Here is a 20,994-nt window from a genome sequence, read left to right as displayed (position 1 = left end):
TATCTTGTAATAACATGTTGATCGTTTAAAAAAAGACAGAGTCAGAGCATCAATACTTTAGTGGACGTTGATATAAAAGGCAAACACAGATTCGGAAGAAAACAGTTCTTCAGGAAACTTAAACTGTAATATCCGGACCCTTGTCTCCTCCCAGACCCTCAGGGTATTTACACATCGTATAAATACAAGACGTACAAAGAATAAATTAACAAGTCATCATTTCAAACAAGAGCTCTCAGACTTAAAGAACAGAAAACTCAGAGGGAGGGGAGCAGCAGCTTCACCCATTAACGTCTTAAAGTCAACTTAGTGCACTGAGGATAAATCAGAACCTCACACACGCACACAAACACCAACATTTTCAACATGAGCAGAACTGAAACCATGCTGCAGTGAACGATGGAAACTCGGTCAGCAGACTGTAGGGCGTTAGCATGAAGGCTAACACTGACCGTTCAGCTGACTGTAGGGCGTTAGCATGAAGGCTAACACTGACCGTTCAGCTGACTGTAGAGCGTTAGCATGAAGGCTAACACTGACAGGTCAGCTGACTGTAGAGCGTTCGCATGAAGGCTAACACTGACCGTTCAGCTGACTGTAGAGCGTTAGCATGAAGGCTAACACTGACAGGTCAGCTGACTGTAGAGCGTTAGCATGAAAGCTAACACTGACCGGTCAGCTGACTGTAGAGCGTTAGCATGAAGGCTAACACTGACCGGTCAGCTGACTGTAGAGCGTTAGCATGAAGGCTAACACTGACCGGTCAGCTGACTGTAGAGCGTTAGCATGAAGGCTAACACTGACAGGTCAGCTGACTGTAGAGCGTTAGCATTAAGGCTAACACTGACCGGTCAGCTGAGCTTCCCCCACCCCCCTCACTTTCTTGGCAGCAGCTTGGGCTTCTTGACGGACAGGAAGTGGATTTCCTGAGGGCTCACCTTCCTCACTTTGAGTACTCGGCTCTTCTTCTTTCTATGGGGGTCTTGCCCCCCCCCTGGTGAGGACGGCCCCCCGTAGACCTGCTGCCCCCCCCCAGACAGACCCCTGATCCCACAGATGAGGGCGGCATCCTGCACCGAGACCAGGACCTTCTGAGGGGAGCTGAGGAGCTCTAGGTCCGGGTGGGGGAGGGACCCTGCCCCCCCCTGGGATCCGGAATACCCCGAGCTTCTGTCCATCCCCATCCAGTGCAGCTTCGAGTCCTGCAACCCCCCCAGGTTCCTCCTCCCCACCGATAGGTCCAGCAATCCGTCCTGCTCCGGGCCGGGGAGGGGCTCGTGCTTCAGGAACACCGCCCCCCCCCTCACAGTGAGGTCCAGAGCCTGGTCCTTGGGGGGGGAGGATGTAGCTGCAGGGAGGGGGGCAGAATCTGATGTCTGGGTGCTCTTACTGCATACGGCCCTCTGCAGCCCCCCTTTAGAGTCCTCCTGAGGGGGAACAGGGATGGGGAGGGGGACCGGCAATGGGACCGGCAGGGGGATGATGACTGGGTAGGGGACCAGCAGGGTGGGAGGGGGGACCAACGGGGCCAGGGGGGAGATGTAGGGAGGGGGAGGGCAGAAGGCTCCAGCCCCCCCCTGAGATAACAGGTCCTGCAGCAGGGTCAGCATCTCCTGGGACTTCTGGTCTGCAGGGGGGGTCAGGGTGTAGGTTAGGGGGGGCAGCTGGGGAGAGCTCAGCTGGTCCAGGACCAGGGGGAGGGACCCCGGTGTCTGGCTGGTGATCAGGTACGGGGCCTCCCCCTGCAGGTGGAGGGGCAGCATGAGCGGGGGGTCAGCCAGGCAGACCGGGTGCAGCACGGTGGTTGAAACCTTCACAGCGCACCCCCCCAGGGTTGCCGCGGCCCCATCCCTGCAGGAGGCTCCGTCAGGGGGGGGATCCACTGCAGACTCTTCCTTCCCTCCGACACCCCCGTCAGTGCTGCACAGCTCCGTTTGGGTCACATGATCCTCCATCACTTAGCAGGAAGCAGTCTGATGCAGATCCAGATCTCGTGAGCGCTCCGATCCAGATCTACTGAGGGTTCTGATCCAGATCTACTGAGGGCTCTGATCCAGATCTCCTGAGGGCTCCGATCCAGATCTACTGAGGGTTCTGATCCAGATCTACTGAGGGCTCTGATCCAGATCTCCTGAGGGCTCCAATCCAGATCTACTGAGGGTTCTGATCCAGATCTACTGAGGGCTCTGATCCAGATCTACTGAGGGCTCCGATCCAGATACTCTGAGGGCTCCGATCCATCTCAGCCTGAAACACAGGGGGGGGGGGGGGGGTTATTATGATGTAATACAGTGACATCAGAACATGTTGAGACATTGAGGGACCACCAGCTTCTCTTCAGGGACAAAGTCGCCCAGATTAAAGGTGCTCATGTGTAAGACCCCTTCATGCCCCTTTCCACCAAACGAAAGACCCGGTTTTTTGGCGCTTAAAGCCGGCACCGCTGCGGTGGAAACACAAAAAAACAGATCTTTATCAGGATCAGGACAGTGTGATGTCACGAGTAATGCATCGTGATAACGCGCAGTATTTCCTCCTCACTGAACACATGTCCCCCCCCATACAAAGACTCAATGTCACAGAGGTCTATTATTCATACTGATGGAGGACATCAAGTTCACTTTCCTGGGGGGAGGGGGTCTGCAAATGAACAAGCTGAGATACCACAACAAAGCACTCCATTCCGGTAAAAAAAACTCAATGAAGTCTATCCTCTGATGCTTGAAAGAAACTATACTTTTATTAATCCCCGTGGGGAAGTTGGAGAATTCTCCATTTGACCCATCCTAGTGTTAGGAGCAGTGGGCTGCCATATGCACAGCGCCCGGGGGGCAGTGTAGGGAATGGTGCCTTGCTCAGGGACACCATGGTAGCACTTGGTCTTTCAGGGTCTTGGACTGGTGACCTTCCAGTTCCCAGGCCAAGCCCCTAACCCCACCGCCAACCACAACCAAGGAGGTCCCAGGCCATCAAAAAGATATAACCCCTCCACCTGGTCCTAGGTCTACCCCTCGGTCTCTTCCAGGCTGGACGTGCCTGGAACACCTCCCTAGGGAGGCGCCCAGATGGCATCCTCACTAGGTGCCCGAACCACCTCAACTGGCTCCTTTCAACGCGAAGGAGCAGCGGTTCTACTCCGAGTCCCTCCCGGATGACTGAACTTCTCACCTTATCCCTAAGGGAGATGCCAGCCACCCTGCGGAGAAATCCCATTTCGGCCGCTTGTATCCGCGATCTCGTTCTTTCGGTCCTGACCCATCCTTCATGACCATAGGTGAGGGTAGGAACGAAGATGGCCCGGTAGACAGAGAGCTTTGCCTTCTGGCTCAGCTCTCTTTTCCTCACAACGGTGCGGTAAAGCGACTGCAGTACCGCTCCCGCTGCTCTGATTCTCCGGCCCATCTCACGCTCTATTGTTCCCTCACTCGAGAACAAGACCCCTAGATACTTGAACTCCTTCACTTGGGGTAAGGCTTCATTCCCTACCTGGAGTGGACAATCCATCGGTTTCCTGCTGAGAAACATGGCCTCAGATTTGGAGGTGCTGATCCTCATCCCAGCCGCTTCACACTCGGCCGCGAACCGATCCAGTGAGTGCTGAAGGTCACAGACCGATGAAGCCATTAGGACCACATCATCTGCAAAAAGCAGTGGTGCAATCCTTAGCCCACCGAACTGCAGACCCCCTCCCCCACGACTACGCCTCGAAATCCTGTCCATGAATATCACAAACAGGATTGGTGACAAAGCGCAGCCCTGGCGGAGGCCAACCCTCACCGGAAATCGGTCGGACGTGCTGCCGAGGACCCGGACACAGCTCTCGCTTTGGGAGTACAGAGATTGGATGGCCCTGAGTAGAGACCCCCTCACCCCATACTCCCACAGCACCTCCCACAGTATCTCCCTGGGAACCTGGTCATACGCCTTCTCCAAATCCACAAAGCACATGTAGACCGGATGAGCGTACTCCCAGGCCCCCTCCAGGATCCTTGCGAGAGTGAAAAGCTGGTCCGTCGTTCCACGACCAGGACGAAAACCGCATTGTTCCTCTTCAATCTGAGGTTCGACAATCGGCCGGACCCTCCTATCCAGCACCTTAGAGTAAACTTTCCCGGGGAGGCTGAGTAATGTGATGCCTCTGTAATTGGCACACACCCTCTGATTGTCATGATCCTGGTTTTCTGTCTGTTTCCTGTTTTATTTTGAAATGTTTTCCCTCTGTTGTGTCATGTGTAGTTTTACTTCCTGTCTTTTGGTTTTCCTTTTGGTGTTCTCTGTCAGTTCGTTATCGTCTTTCATGTGTTCACGTCAAGTGTTTTTCATGCCCTGGATGCTACCTAACTTTGTATTTTTGTATAACAGCTTTGGAATAAAGCTCGCCTTTTGTTTGTACCTATACCTGCCTCCCTTTTTGCTGCACTTGGGCCCTATTTCCCCAAACAGAACGAACTGACCAAAGATGGACCCAGCAGCTGAGCTACATGAGGTGAAATACAAATTAATTTGCCTAAAGAATTTGTCTCGATGTGCCTCAAGTAAAGAGGAGAGGCAGTGTTTCTTGTCCATGGCGTGCCAAGAAGTGACATCAAGGCCCTGGTTAAGGGGCTCATTCCCGGATTGGGAAAAATACTTTATGGGTGATTATGAGACCACACCTGATTCCCGGCCTGCAAGCTCAAGGCATGCTAGCCCTCTGGCCGTTCCCAATGAAGCCCCTCATGTGGACCCCTTTTTGGGATCCCAGCTGGCCTTTGGAGGCCCGCAGAGCATTCAACAGGCTCAAAAGGGACGCAAGGCCAGGCTTGCAGCCAAGCCTCCAGCAGCCAAGCCCCCTGCAGCCAAGCCCCCTGCAGCCAAGCCCCCTGCAGCCAAGCCCCCTGCAGCCAAGCCCCCTGCAGCCAAGCCTCCTGCAACCACGCTTCCAGCTCAAGTTTTGGCCCTAGCAGCCATGTTTCCAGGCCAAGTCCTGGCCGCCATGCTCCCAGCTGCAGTCCGGCCCACTCCAGCTACTCCTGTCCTGTCGGCGGCACGGCCAACTCCAGCACCGCCTGCCCTGTCGGCGGCCCGGCCGACTCCATCCCCGGCTGTCCTGTCAGCGGCCCGGGCCGACTACAGCCCCGCCTTTCCTGTCGCCTCCGGCCCCGCCTGTCCTGTCATGTCCGGCCCGGCCTGTCCTGTCGACTCCGGCCTGGCCTGTACTGTCGTCTCCGGCCCGGCCTGTCCTGTCGACTCCGGCCTGGCCTGTCCTGTCGTCTCCGGCCCGGCCTGTCCTGTCGTCTCCGGCCCGGCCTGTCCAGTCGACTCCGGCCCGGCGTCACCTGTTCCGATGGGGTTCCTGCCAACGCCTGTTCCTGTTCCGTTGGGGGACCTGCCGTCACGTGTTCCGATGGGGGTCCCGCCAACACCTGTTCCTGCTCCAGGTCCTCCAGAGCGGTCCCCGCAGCCTTCCAGAGGGGTCCCACCGCTGCCTACGCCGTCCTCGAGCATGGTCCTGTCGGCCTCCAGCCCGTCGTCCAGAGGCGTCTCGCCGTCTTCCAGCCCGTCGTCCAGAGGCGTCTCGCCGTCCTCCAGTCCATCCTCCAGCCGTCCTACAGCCCATCGTCCAGAGGCGTTTTGTCGTCCTCCAGTCCGTCATACAGCCCGTCCTCCAGAGGCGTCTCGCCGCTTTTCCAGGCCGTCCCCGGAGCTCTCTGTGACATCCTCCAGGCCGTCCTCCGGAGCTGTCTCGCCGTCCTCCAGGCCGTCCTCCGGGGCTGTCTCGCCGCCTTCCAGGCCATCCTCCGGAACTGTCTTGTCTCCCTCCGGAGCTGTTCCACCGTGCTCTAGGTCGTCCTCAGGAGCTATTCCACTGTTCTCCAGGTCGTCCTCCAGAGTTCCCTCGCCATGGTCTTTGCCCATGTCTCCGCCCCCCTCGGACCCCCAGCCAAAAGTCCTGTCCATGCTCTGTCTCATCCTCTGCCTTGCCCCCGGGTCGTCCGCCCGAGACACCCTTCACGTCCTCTGTCTTGCCCCCGGGCCACCTGCCCGAATTTATTTTAAGTATTTAGTTCTGCTTTCCCTTGTGTTCTCTGTCAGTTCATTATCGTCTTTCATGTCAAGTGTTTTTCATGCCCTCGATGTTACCTGGCAAGGTGGTCTGGACTAAAAACAATAACAGACTACAAAAGGACAACGAGTGGTGCTGAGGAAGTGTCTGCATCTCTCCCAGAGGAACTGAACACATTTTATGCACTTTGAGAAGCCCCCGGCTGTGGAGGCACAGAAGGCCCAGGATCCCTGCTCACTGGTTTTAACCAGTGCAGATGTGTGTAGATCTCTGAAAAGGATCAACACACACAGGGCTCCTGGACCTGATGGCATCCCTGGCCGTGCTCTCAAGGTGTGTGCAGTTCAGCTGGCAGATGTGTTCACAGACATTTTCAATAGGTCACTGCTCCAGTCTGTAGTCCCCACATGTTTTAAAGAGTCCATCATTGTCCCTGTCCCCAAAAAGACAAAACCTATCTGCCTCAATGACTACCGCCCAGTTGCACTCACCTCCATCACATGAAGTGCTTTGAGCGGTTAGTCAAAACTTTTATCACCTCCTCCCTCCCTGACTCACTGGACCCCCTGCAGTTTGCCTACAGAGCAAACAGGTCCACGGATGATGCCATCTCCCTCACCCTCCACACTGCCCTCTCCCACCTGGACCAGAGGAACACTTATGTGAGAATGCTGTTCATTGACTACAGTTCAGCATTCAACACCATTGTGCCCTCCAAGCTCATCATTAAGCTCAGGGACCTCGGGCTCAACAGCGCCCTCTGTGACTGGATCATGAGCTTCCTGACGGGCAGATCCCAGGCAGTGCGGATGGGGAACATCACATCCTCCACCTTGACCCTCAACACCGGAGCCCCTCAGGGTTGTGTGCTCAGCCCTCTCCTCTACTCCCTGTTCACGCACGACTGCGTGGCCACACACAGCTCCAACACCATCATCAAGTTTGCTGACGACACGACCGTCATCGGCCTGATCACAGACGGCGACGAGACGGCGTACAGAGAGGAGGTCAGAGCCCTGACATCTTGGTGCCAGGACAACAACCTCCATCTCAACGTCAGCAAAACAAAGGAGCTGATTGTGGACTACAGGAAGAGGCAGAGAGAGGCACACACACCCATCACCATCGACGGGACTCCTGTGGAGAGATAGGACACACCAGGGTCATATCCAAGACGGCTCGACAGCGGCTCTTCTTCCTCCGCAGGCTGCGGAAGTTCAACATGGACATCGCCAGGACGGAGCTGCCATCCATGGAGGACCTCTACACCCAGCGGTGTAGGAAGAAGGCCGGTAGGATATTAAAGGACCCCCATCACCCCAGCACCAATCTGTTCTGTCTGCTGCCGTCTGGCAGACGGTACCGCAGCATCCGGACCAAGACCACCAGACTCAGAGACAGTTTTATACCACAGGCTATAAGACTACTGAACTCCTGAGCTGTGTGAATGTCTACTCACATCTGTAGTACACACATATCTATATATTATACATATTACTCTTGGGTATTTTTTGCATTATTTTATTTATCTTATTAGCACTGTGTATGTTGAGTTGTTGGAGGAACCTGGGATATAAGATTTTCATTGCCAACATATACGTTGTATCAGCTGTGCATATGACCAATAACACCTTGAAACCTACCTAACTTTGTATTTTTGTAAAACAGCTTTGGAATGAAGCTCGCCTTTTGATTGTACCTATACCTGCCTCCCTTTTTGTTGCACTTGGGCCCTATTTCCCCAAACCCTGACACTGATCCCCCTTTTTAAAGAGAGGAACCACCACCCCGGTCTGCCACTCCTTCGGTACTGTTTCCGACTTCCACCCAATGTTGATGAGACGTGTCAACCATGACAGTCCCTCAACACCCAGAGCCTTCAGCATTTCTGGGCGGATCTCATCCACCCCCGGGGCTTTGCCACTGTGGAGTTGTGTAACTACCTCAGTGACTTCCCCCGTGAGATTGGAGTTGATCCCCCTTCCTCCGGTCCGGGTATCCTCGCTTTCATGTGTGTTTTTCATGAGGTCTTTTTTAACCAATCTTAGTCCGGCCCCTTACCTGAGACCAGTTTGTAATGGGAAACCCTACCAGGAACACAAGGTTCCAGACAACAGAACCAGGTTAATCGGGGCACACAAACCTCGCTCCACCACGATAAGGTGCTGGTTCTTTAATCATGCTTGTGTCCATTAAATGCTTAATCATGGTACATGAAAATGAGAAAAGCCTGATGAATTAAATGCATTCATGTCAAACTAATGAGAATGACGTTGCTTGAGCTAAGGACTCTGATACGGCTGATGCTATTGCGCATGCTCCACACCCGCGGGATACAGACAGACAAGAAGCGCGAAGTGGAGGTGAACTCGGGAATTGAACAATCAGAGCGAATGCATTGCCATCCTTGGTAAGTATTTAATATTTACTTACATTAATGTAATTAATTCTACAGGATGAGTCAAATGTTTTCATTATTTTACATTGTTAAGAACTATCTCAGTGGGATGGTTCTCTCCAAAACTTGAATTGTGCACCTCGTGTTGCTTGCAGTTAATTAGGGTGACCAGATTTGAGGTGGCGAAAAAGAGGACACTTGCGATTGTTGGGGGGTGGGGGGAAGCGCCAGTCAATTTAAGTACACGCTTAATGGTCCCAACAGTGAAAACCGGGCGTTTTCATGAATTTATAAAACCCCCCGGAAGCTCCGGACAGGACGTAAAAAGAGGACGTATGGTCACCCTAAGTTAATGCTAGCTGGACTTTGCTTTGGTTTATTTTATTAACACCGTTAAAACATTATCCCTTAAACATTTGTTGTGCATTCTATGAGGACTGTTGCAACAGTCAGTAAATACATTTAACAGTAGGCTACTTTCAGGGAAATGAGTCTCTTGTCTTCGTGTTTTTGAACGGGCATCTGTATTGTAAGCCGTGGTTAGCGGCTTTGTCACGAGACAGACGGTGTGCCGAGGTATTGCCTGGAATAAACCGGACCCGTTCTTCGGTGTGCCGCGGGTATTGCCTGGAATAAACCGGACCCGTTCTTCGGTGTGCCGCGGGTATTGCCTGGATTAAACCGGACCCGTTCTTCGGTGTGCAGCGGGTATTGCCTGGAATAAACCGGACCCGTTCTTCGGTGTGCTGCGGGTATTGCCTGGAATAAACCGGACCCGTTCTTCGGTGTGCAGCGGGTATTGCCTGGAATAAACCGGACCCGTTCTTCGGTGTGCCGCGGGTATTGCCTGGAATAAACCGGACCCGAAGTAATCCATTGTTTATTGAAACAAGAATGGTTAACGTTTAGTCGCTGTTGGTAGTTCTTTAATGTCCACAGAAGTTATAGTTGTAGTGCAAAATGGACACGTGTGGTGCTTTTACTGAACTAAACTGTGCATTATTTGTAGGACTGCGTATCTATATGGATTCCGGTTTAACTGGTGGCGTTTGTTTACCTTTTCCGACAGATGTCGTGGTTGCCAGGTTCGTTATTTTCACGTAACTTGTGTGTCTGAAGTGTGACCAGACAACGGATAAAACCTCGGCGAAAAAACGTTAACATCACCAGTTCGTGTAAAACGCACATGTCGGGATCACCTACAGACAACAACACAAAATATGCTGGCAAAAAATAAAAATGAAAATAAACAATATTTATACTCCACCGGCGGGATTCGAACCCGTACATTTGGGCAATATAAATCTCAGCCATGATCGTTACTCATTACGCCACTGACCGGCTCAAACAACACCCTGCTTGAACCATATAGCTCTTGTCAGCTGTTTACTATCACCGTTCATCATGGATGAAATAAACCCCACCATGTTAGCTGGTGATATCCACAACATGACACAGGCAGATGCTGCCAACGCAGGCCTCAAAAACGAATGCAAAAGCCATGTGTTACGGACAAAACACAAGCATGGCCATCTGAAAGGATATGGCTTTGTTTTTTAGCCTAAAAAGTGCATATAGTGACCATTACAAAGCACATATCAAAGGCTATAGCCGCTGTGATACGAACCCAGTCCTGCTTTCAAAAGGTATTAATCCACTGCCTTACCGCTGATAGCATACCGTCCAGATGTTGAAGCAACAAGGTGAATATTTATTATTGACTATTTGCTTGTAGCTGTTCCCAATTGAGAAACACTCATAATTGGCTACAGCTTCATCACTGGATGAATGGAGGCATGGTTTGGCCAGGGACTTTATTTATTGTTTGGCCGTCAAATACATGCAGGACAGTAGTCTTTGTCCACAGGTGGTTCCCCCACACAAAGGCTGTGATGCCAGTTTTTACAAAGCGTGCACTCCGTCTGGAAGAAAAGGGCAAAAAAAGATATGCTTTAGGACAGTTGTAAAACATTACAGTAATCAACTTCAAGTGCTCCAAACTTGCCTTACCCATTGGTCATGGGTGTCATGTTCGCCACGCACCCGACATAGCTCCGACAAATCATCTGCTGATTACAGACAGCCATGTTATTGGCTGGAATAAATAGCACTTGCATAACAACTGAAAACAAAGTAGAACCCAACCCGTTTCCGTGATGAGCTGTTGGGCTATGTCCATTCGCAGATGGCTGATCCCCTGCTCATCAAAGGGACCCGCCACCAGTTTCATCAACAATCGACAAAATAAGTCCATCATTACCAGTTTCCAGAGTGTCTGCTTGTAGTTCTTGTAGTTGTGGAAATGTAGAGCTGGAATGAGGTGGGGATGGTGACTGAGGTGGGGGTGGGGACTGAGGTGGGGATGGGGACTGAGGTGGGGATGAGGAACCAGTTTGCTATTTGTGCGGCACACATGGTGTTGGCTCTATGGCCGAGTTGGTCTAAGGTCTTGCCCTTCTTTGACATTATGTCAGCACTTTTTCCATCCATGCTGACGATTATAAATGGCCCGTCTAAACAGCTATACATATATCCTTTGCCACCTCATTTGCTAATTCATCCAGTGATCAATTTCAATGTCATTGTTACTGTTTTTCCCAATTGTTGGGAACAGCTACAAGCAAATAGTCAATAATAAATATTCACCTGTTCTTTCATCGTCTGAACGGTAGCTCAGGCCATCAGCGGTAAGGCAGTGGATTAAAACCTTTTGAAAGCAGGACTGGGTTCGTATCACAGCGGCTATAGCGTTTGATATGTGCTTTGTAATGGTCACTATATGCACTTTTTAGGCTAAAAAACAAAGCCATATCCTTTCAGATGGCCATGCTTGTGTTTTGTCCGTAACACATGGCTTTTGCATTTGTTTTTGAGGCCTGCGTTGGCAGCGTCTGCCTGTGTCATATTGTGGATATCACCAGCTAACATGGTGGGGTTTATTTCATCCATGATAAACGGTGATTGGAAACAGCTGACAAGAGCTGACAAGATGTATATGGTTCAAGCAGGGCGTTGTTTGTGCCGGTAGGGGGCGTAATGAGTAACGATCATGGCTGAGATTTATATTTTCAGAATTACGGGTTCGAATCCCGTCGGTGGAGTTGGAATATTGTTTATATTTTTTCGGTTTTCTTGGCCAGCATATTTTGTGTTGTTGTCTGTCGGTGATCTCCACATGCTCATTTACATGAAGTGATGCTTACGTTTTTTTCGCCGATGTTTTTTTAATATTGTCTGGTCACTTCAGACACACAAGTAAGGTGAAAACGACGAACCTGGCAACCACATATGATTCAGCGGGTACAGCGTCATATGACGCTCAAGGAGTGGAAAACGTAAACAAACGCCACCAGTTGAACCGGAATCCAGTTAAACTGGAACACCGGCAGTGGCAACTCGTCATTAGGGGCACCTACGATAAGCAGAAATTCATTAAAATCCTAATTCCCCCAAATATGTTTCAAATATATGTTTAAATATGTTTTAAGATCATGTTTAGTCTCTACACTGCTGCTTCAGGATGCGTTTTTCTGTTTATGTCCACAGTGTGTATTGAGCGGGCTGCCCCTCTCTGTGAAAACTGCACTGCGCATGCTCAGAGTAGTTTTTCACTCAATGTGTGCGGCAAGAAAAAAATCACAAGTGAGGCAAAGCGTTTTAAGTGTGTGTGCTGCGAAAAGTGTAGTTATGAACAATCCTAATCTGCCGCCAGAGTTCTCACCCGCACCAAGCCATGGCGGCACATCACCCCCAACCTCATCCACCTTCACTGGCTCCCGATCAAGTCCCGGATCACTTTCAAAACCCTCCTCCTCACCTACAAGTCTCTCCATGGCCTCGCTCCACAGTATTAGACCTCCTCCATCCCTACACCCCTACACAGAGTCTGCGGTCCTCGGACACGGGCCTCCTGTCTATTCCCGCACTCGCCGCTGGTACCGCTGGAACCGCTGGTGACAGGGCGTTCAGTGCTGCGGCCCCCACCCTCTGGAGCGCTCTTCCTGCAGAGATCCGAAACGCTGCCTCCCTGGACATCTTCAAATCTGCATTAAAAACTCACCTCTTCACCGTAGCCTCTGACCTCTAACTCATCTCACCCCTGTTCTTCTACCATTTCTGTTCTCTGTTTGATTTACTCTTTTTTCTGTTCTTGTTTGATTTACTCTTTTTTCTGTTCTTGTTTGATTTACTCTTTTTTCTGTTCTCTGTTTGATTTACTCTTTTTTCTGTTCTCTGTTTGATTTACTCTTTTTTCTGTTCTCTGTTTGATTTACTCTTTTTTCTGTTCTCTGTTTGATTTGCTCTTTTTTCTGTTCTCTGTTTGATTTACTCTTTTTTCTGTTCTCTGTTTGATTTACTCTTTTTTCTGTTCTCTGTTTGATTTACTCTTTTTTCTGTTCTTGTTTGATTTACTCTTTTTTCTGTTCTTGTTTGATTTACTCTTTTTTCTGTTCTTGTTTGCTCTTTTTTCTGTCTTGTTTGATTTACTCTTTTTTCTGTTCTTGTTTGATTTACTCTTTTTTCTGTTCTCTGTTTGATTTACTCTTTTTTCTGTTCTCTGTTTGATTTACTCTTTTTTCTGTTCTCTGTTTGATTTACTCTTTTTTCTGTTCTTGTTTGATTTACTCTTTTTTCTGTTCTTGTTTGATTTACTCTTTTTTCTGTTCTCTGTTTGATTTACTCTTTTTTCTGTTCTTTTTTTTTTCTCTTTTTTCTGTTCTCTGTTTGATTTACTCTTTTTTCTGTTCTTGTTTGATTTGCTCTTTTTTCTGTTCTTGTTTGATTTACTCTTTTTTCTGTTCTTGTTTGATTTACTCTTTTTTCTGTTCTCTGTTTGATTTACTCTTTTTTCTGTTCTTGTTTGATTTACTCTTTTTTCTGTTCTCTGTTTGATTTACTCTTTTTTCTGTTCTCTGTTTGATTTACTCTTTTTTCTGTTCTTTTTATTTGCTCTTTTTTCTGTTCTTTTTTTTGCTCTTTTTTCTGTTCTTTTTTTGCTCTTTTTTCTGTTCTTGTTTTTTCTACTGTTTTTTGTTTATTTGTTTTCTTCTGTCTTTTGGTACTGGGCTTATCTTGATTACTTTTTATTCTGTTCTACTGTTTGATGTAAAATCTTTTTTTGTTCTGTATTGGATTTACTTTTTTTCTATCCTTGATTGATTGTATTTTTTTCTGTCTCTGTTTGAGGTTTGACTCATTGCATTTCGTGTTTTTTTGATTTACTCTTTTTTCTGTTCTCTGTTTGATTTACTCTTTTTTCTGTTCTCTGTTTGATTTACTCTTTTTTCTGTTCTTGTTTGATTTACTCTTTTTTCTGTTCTCTGTTTGATTTGCTCTTTTTCTGTTCTCTGTTTGATTTACTCTTTTTTCTGTTCTCTGTTTGATTTGCTCTTTTTTCTGTTCTCTGTTTGATTTACTCTTTTTTCTGTTCTCTGTTTGATTTACTCTTTTTTCTGTTCTCTGTTTGATTTACTCTTTTTTCTGTTCTCTGTTTGATTTACTCTTTTTTCTGTTCTCTGTTTGATTTACTCTTTTTTCTGTTCTTGTTTTTACTCTTTTTTCTGTTCTCTGTTTGATTTACTCTTTTTTCTGTTCTTTTTTTTGCTCTTTTTTCTGTTCTCTGTTTGATTTACTCTTTTTTCTGTTCTCTGTTTGATTTACTCTTTTTTCTGTTCTCTGTTTGATTTACTCTTTTTTCTGTTCTCTGTTTGATTTACTCTTTTTTCTGTTCTTTTTTTTGCTCTTTTTTCTGTTCTCTGTTTGATTTACTCTTTTTTCTGTTCTCTGTTTGATTTACTCTTTTTTCTGTTCTCTGTTTGATTTACTCTTTTTTTTGCTCTTTTTTCTGTTCTTGTTTGATTTACTCTTTTTTCTGTTCTCTGTTTGATTTGCTCTTTTTTCTGTTCTTGTTTTTGCTCTTTTTTCTGTTCTCTGTTTGATTTACTCTTTTTCTGTTCTCTGTTTGATTTACTCTTTTTTCTGTTCTCTGTTTGATTTACTCTTTTTTCTGTTCTTTTTTTTGCTCTTTTTTCTGTTCTTTTTTTTGCTCTACTGTTTGGTTTGTTTATTTGTTTTCTGTCTGTCCTCACAAAATGGAAAGCGCCCTTGGGTACCTAGAAAGGCGCTATATCAATTCAAATTATTGTTATTATTACTATGAAGAGACGAGAGAGCTTAGACTACATCAGCAGTGGTAAATAATACAAAAAGAAATGTGAAACAAAAAGGTATCTGTCTTTTTGTTACGGTAATCATGGAAATCATTATCCTGTTTTACATTTCTCAAATACAAAAACTATTCGGAAAAAATATTGTATTTCTTTCTGCTCTCTGGGCCTCTAAATGAGGTTTGAGTGACGGTCATTGCATTTCAGTGTTTATTTTACATACATTTACATAATACTACTACAATAGATGACCTGTTGTATTAACTTTGAAATGATGCGTCTCTTTTACCAGGAAAATAAAGCAGTGTCCCCATGCTCTGAAATCTACCTCCTTGACAATACATGGTAAAGTAATATGTTTAATATGTTATCAATTGCGCATTTATACAGATTTGGGACAAATCAAAGAAACAACCCGAATAAAAGTGTGGAGAAACATAGACGCTGATCATCCGCGCACCAGCGCCTGCTGAAGGGTTTCGGATAAAAACGAGGTGAATAAATTGCTAGGGCCTGTACATTCACAAGACGCTCATCGTGCTGTTGCTTTTTATAAGGTTATAAACAGAAGTGTAATTAGTACTCAGATCTTGTACTTAGGTCAAATTAGAAGTACCAAAGTGTTACAAGTAAAATTCCTGCATTCAAAATGTGACTCAGGTTACAGTACAAAAGCATTAGGATCAAAATAAACTTGAAGTACCAAACGAACAATGCTTCACTGTGCAGATTGGCCTACACCAGACGAACACTTCTGCCCGTAAAGCTGGAATACTTCTTTCCTCTTTTTATTCCTATTTAATTTTCACTGATGAATTTTTCCTACCTTAGGAATTTGCATCCCTGCTTACTTTGTGGAAACTTTTGTGGAGGAATCGTGGTGGCCTGACTACATATTGGAACACTTCCTGCTGGTTTTTTAAAATTGAATTTGTCCCCCATCTGTCTATTTGCACTTAAGAGGCTTAATGATTAGTTGAAATGCACAGTTTGATATTTTCTACTGCACATTTATTTGTATCATCTGCTCACTTTCTTTTTCTTCTCTTTCCTTTCAGTGACGTATGTGGCAGTGCAAACATTGTGGTACGAGGGAGAGTAGTAGGTAGAAATTGCTTAAACATTATAAACTACATCATCATTATGGACGAGGCCAACATTACCTTTGCATTTATGTGAATTGTCCGTGCACATCCTTTCCGAGAACCAGCACCTTATCGTGGTGGAGAGGTTTGTGTGCCCCGATGAACCTGGGGGCTGTGTTGTCTGGAACCTTGTGTTCCTGGTAGGGTCTCCCATGGCAAATTGGTCTCAGGTAAGGAGCCAGACTGAGATTGGTTCAAAAGACCTCATGACAAACATACATGAAAGCGAGGATACCCGGCCCGGAGGAAGCTCGGGGTCCCCTTCTGGAGCCAGGCCCAGAAGGAAGACTCGTCAGCGAGCGTCTGGTGGCCGGGCTTGATATGGAGCCCGGCCGGGCACAGCCCGAAAAAGCATCGTGGGCAACACCTCCGCTTCTCCGTCCCGCGGGCCCACCACCTACGGGAAACAGCGATGGGGTCGGGTGCGCTGCCAGAAGGGTGGCAGTGAAAGCAGAGGGTCTCGACGGACCAGACTCAGGCGACAGAAGTTGGCTTTGGGGACGTGGAACGTCACCTCTCTGGGGGGGAAGGAGCCGGAGCTTGTGCGGGAGGTGGAGCGTTACCAGTTGGATCTGGTGGGGCTCACCTCTACGCACAGCGTCGGCTCTGGAACCTTACTTCTGGATAGGGGTTGGACTCTATTCTTCTCCGGAGTTGCCCAAGGTGTGAGGCGCCGAGCGGGTGTGGGGATACTCACAAGCCCCCAGTTGAGTGCCGCTTTGTTGGAGTTTACCCCAGTGGACGAGAGGGTCGCCTCCCTACGCCTGCGGGTCATGGGGGGGAAAACTCTGACTGTTGTGTGTGCTTATGCACCAAACAGCAGTTCAGAGTATTGGGCCTTCTTGGAGACCCTGAAAGAAGTCCTGTATGGGGCTCCTGAAGGGGACTCCTTAGTCTTGCTGGGAGACTTCAACGCACACGTTGGCAATGAGGGAGACACTTGGAGGGGCGGGATTGGGAGGAACGGCCCCCCTGATCTGAACCGGAGTGGTGGTTTGTTCCTGGACTTCTGTGCTCGTCATGGATTGGCCATAACAAACACCATGTTTGAACATAAGGATGCTCATAAGTGTACGTGGTACCAGAGCACCCTAGGCAGAAGGTCCATGATCGATTTTGTTATCGTATCATCGGACCTGAGGCCGCATGTTTTGGACACTCGGGTGAAGAGAGGGGCGGAGTTGTGAACTGATCACCATCTGGTGGTGAGTTCAACTCACACCTCCGGCGGAGCTTTTCAGGCATCCCTGCGGAGGCTGGGGACATTGAACCAGAGTGGGCGGTGTTCAAAGCCTCTATTGCCGAAGCTGCGGCGGGGAGCTGTGGTCTCAAGGTCTTAGGTGCCTCAAGGGGCGGTAACCCTCGAACCTCCTGGTGCACATTGGCGGTCAGGGAAGCCGTCCGACTGAAGAAGGAGGCCTTCCGGGATATGTTATCCCTGGGTACTCCTGACGCAGTTGCAAGGTATCGACGGGCCCGAAGGACAGCAGACTCAGCCGTGGCCGAGGCAAAGCAGCGGGTGTGGGAGAAGTTCAGAGAAGCCATGGAGGGGGAAGCAGGGAACCATCCAAGCTGTGTACAGTAAGGATGGGACGCTGTTGACCTCAACTGATAGTGTGTTAGGGCGGTGGAAGGAACACTTTGAGGAACTCCTGAACCCGACAACTCCGCCCTCTATGTTAGAGGCGGAGCTGGAGTATGAAGGGGGATCAACTCCAATCTCACGGGGGGAAGTCACTGAGGTAGTTAAACAGCTCCACAGAGGCAAAGCCCCAGGGGTGGATGAGATCCGCCCAGAAATGCTGAAGGCTCTGGGTGTCACCAATCCTGTTTGTGATATTCATGGGCAGGATTTCGAGGCGTAGTCGTGGGGGAGGGGGTCTGCAGTTCGGTGGGCTAAGGATTGCACCACTGCTTTTTGCAGATGATGTGGTCCTAATGGCTTCATCGGTCTGTGACCTTCAGCACTCACTGGATCGGTTCGCGGCCGAGTGTGAAGCGGCTGGGATGAGGATCAGCACCTCCAAATCTGAGGCCAGGGTTCTCAGCAGGAAACCGATGGACTGTCCACTCCAGGTAGGGAATGAAGCCTTACCCCAAGTGAAGGAGTTCAAGTATCTCGGGGTCTTGTTCTCGAGTGAGGGAACAAAGGAGCGTGAGATGGGCCGGAGGATCGGAGCAGCGGGAGCGGTACTGCAGTCGCTTTACCGCACCGTTGTGAGGAAAAGAGAGCTGAGCCAGAAGGCAAAGCTCTCTGTCTACCGGGCCATCTTCGTTCCTACCCTCACCTATGGTCATGAAGGATGGGTCAGGACCGAAAGAACGAGATCGCGGATACAAGCGGCCGAAATGGGATTTCTCCGCAGGGTGGCTGGCATCTCCCTTAGGGATAAGGTGAGAAGTTCAGTCATCCGGGAGGGACTCGGAGTAGAACCGCTGCTCCTTCGCGTTGAAAGGAGCCAGTTGAGGTGGTTCGGGCACCTAGTGAGGATGCCACCTGGGCGCCTCCCTAGGGAGGTGTTCGTCCAGCTGGGAAGAGACCGAGGGGTAGACCTAGGACCAGGTGGAGGGGTTATGTCTCTTCGCTGGCCTGGGAGCGCCTTGGAATCCCCCAGTCAGAGCTGGTTGATGTGGCCAGGGAAAGGAAAGTTTGGGGCTCTCTGCTGGAGCTGCTACCTCCGCGACCCTGACGGAGAGGCGGGAAAAGATGGATGGATGGATGGTCTATGCACATTTACTACGTGGAGTGCACTAAGAAAGATTTCACACCAGAAACAGAGTAAACAGATGGATAAAATGCTGAATAATCTCTGAATTGGCTTCCTGTTTTGTTTCTCTCACAACACAGTACACACAAAACGCGCCTGCATCCTGAAGTGCCTCAGTGTCTACCTGAACTGAGACAACGGAAAACTTGTTAAAGAATATGTGGAGAGTTGCGTTAACAAAGTGGCCGTATGAATGTATATATTTTTTTCAACGTGTATATCAATGATCAATGAAAAATCTGAAATTAGCTAAAAGATATACATAATGAGTGCTTCTGTATTTCTTCTGTACATCTCCTACTGTACAACTTCATATGTACTTCTCTTTTGTATTTTCTGCATGCAACTTAACCATTTTATTATCAGCATTTAGCATATTTCACATTGTCTCTCCTACAATGTCTTGCTCCACTTTTTCTAGACTTAGTAAATGTATTGTTTTTTATTTTTTCCACAGGACACAGACACTGAGGCCCACAAATCAATGGATCAAACTGTGATGGGCGTATATGCCATAGTCAAGGAGGGTGCAGAGCCAGGAGATGACTTGGAGGACATTGGTGTCCTGATCGAAGGCGTGGAGGTCCTCAGTGGTTTGGACAGCATTGCTATTGCCTGTGTTCTGTTATTTGGACTGATCTACTGCCTAAACCTTACCTACCCACCCGAACTCAAGTGCACTTTTGAAGTGCTGCAAAAGAGTGTGCTTAATCTGGATGGGCAGAGGTTGTCTTCCAAGGAACAGTTCCTCAAAAACAAAAAAAAGTATAAACATGTTGTTTTAAAATCAAATGAGTTCACTGTTCGTACTTTACGTCACACCAACACGTCTTTGTTGTGTTCAAATGACACAATCAAAATATCTGGAGCTAACAGGATTTTGTTTACGTGGAATACAGATGATAAAATCATGTTCATCCAATGATTGTTTTTTTCAGTGAATCTGAGCTCAGTGAAGGCCTGTGTTCCTCTGGTGACATCACTTATTCATCCTCATAGTTACCACGGTGATAAACAGTACTCTGTTCTTCTATCAGACTGTGTAGATTTCTGCTGCACTATCTTCATTTGATTCGTATTAACTTGCACATCTTGCAACATTCTCTCGTAATTTCCTCTGCTTTTATTGTTTGATATATTATGTTGCATTGTGGGCGGAGCTGACACTCCTGAGACCCTCTCAGGTGGAGGGATGACAATATTGAACCCCTCACACAGTTTGAAACACCTTTACACATCAACACAGCGGTGGGGTTATATGAACTAACGCGTACTGTAGGAAGATCAACAACAACACAACACAACGACAACACAACACCACAACAACAACAACACCACAACAACAACAACAACGACAACACCACAACAACAACACCACAACACAACAACAACACAACACCACAACAACAACACAACGACAACAACAACAACACCACAACAACACCACAACACCACAACAACACCACAACACCACAACAACAACACCACAACACCACAACAACCACCCTGAGTTCATCTGAGGACATCTGACTCATTATCCATATTTATTTATGAAATCTACAGTCAAGTGTGTGTGTTTGTGTGTGTGGGGGGGGTGACGCTTTTCCTCCTATAATAAAGGTGTGTGTGTGTGTGTGTGTGTGTGTGTGTGTGTGTGTGTGTGTGTGTTAGTTAGATAAAAGGAGCTCACTGCGCAGTTCTGGTGCTTCAGCTGTTTACCGGAGCCGGTACCGTTCACAGTAGTCCCAGATGTCCCTACATGCTGATGTTAGTAATGAATAACAGTAGTACCCTCCCGTTAGAGTGTATAACGGGAGAACCCCCCCCCCCCCCCCCCCCTGCTGTTTAAAGGACGCTGAAACAGAGAATTCACTCACCTTAAGACAGAGGTCCGCCGCCCCTCCCTCAATGAAGCAATAAAGACCCCCCCCCCCCCCCCCCCCCCTCAGTGATACACAGATATAAAGAGATCTTCCTTCCCCTTTGAGATAAAGAGAATAAAGACCCCCCCCCCCCCCGCGGTAATAAACAGATATAAGGCGGCTGCTGTTTATCCTCCGTCACACTGAGGCTGCGCACGCACCTCCGGCCCCGCCCTCTGCACAGGAAGCAGAAACTACAGAAATATAATATATTAAAAATACATGATATGGTATGTATTACATATATATATATATATATATATATATGTAATACATACCGTATCATGTGTGCAGTCAGAACCCCCGCTCTGTACATAAAGCTGACCGAAGGGGAGTCAATAAACACTTACATCCGGGTGAGGCACGGAGAGGTCTCATGAACTAAAGGAAGGGTGAAAGACGGTAGAATAAATACCTATGAATATAGACATTAAAGCAAAGGTTCAGCGTCTCTGCAGTGTTCCTCCTGTCTGCTGGGGGCACAGGCATGCTAATGAGGCTAATCAAACAGAAAGAAACCCCTGGGATTCTGGAGGTTTCTTCACACT

The 20,994-nt window shown here is 48.2% G+C and overlaps 1 protein-coding gene across 4 annotated transcripts; it reads right to left on the bottom strand.

Moving 5' to 3' along the window:
• Window positions 1-41: 41 nt before the first annotated feature.
• On the bottom strand, window positions 42-20,887 carry LOC134862933 (retinoic acid-induced protein 2-like). 4 transcript variants are annotated; one of them, XM_063881076.1, is made up of 2 exons: window positions 20,797-20,887; window positions 42-2,247 (listed from the first exon to the last, which is right to left on the bottom strand). In XM_063881076.1, the coding sequence occupies exon 2, from the start codon at window positions 1,953-1,955 to the stop codon at window positions 876-878; it is 1,080 nt and encodes a 359-aa protein (XP_063737146.1). In that variant the 5' UTR covers window positions 1,956-2,247; window positions 20,797-20,887; the 3' UTR covers window positions 42-875. The 4 variants fall into 4 exon arrangements, with proteins under 4 accessions (XP_063737146.1, XP_063737143.1, XP_063737144.1 ...); XM_063881073.1 differs by lacking the exon at window positions 20,797-20,887 and adding an exon at window positions 20,402-20,453; XM_063881074.1 differs by lacking the exon at window positions 20,797-20,887 and adding an exon at window positions 20,215-20,347.
• Window positions 20,888-20,994: the final 107 nt, after the last annotated feature.

Source organism: Eleginops maclovinus, chromosome 4, assembly GCF_036324505.1.
Source record: "Eleginops maclovinus isolate JMC-PN-2008 ecotype Puerto Natales chromosome 4, JC_Emac_rtc_rv5, whole genome shotgun sequence".
Taxonomy (NCBI): domain Eukaryota; kingdom Metazoa; phylum Chordata; class Actinopteri; order Perciformes; family Eleginopidae; genus Eleginops; species Eleginops maclovinus.
The sequence above is the reverse complement of the archived record's forward strand: the minus strand, read 5'-3'. Positions and strand labels throughout refer to the sequence as shown.

Excerpts from the sequence above, each read along its gene's own strand:
- LOC134862933 (XM_063881076.1), bottom strand. The coding sequence starts at position 1,955 with ATGGAGGATCATGTGACCCAAACGGAGCTGTGCAGCACTGACGGGGGT.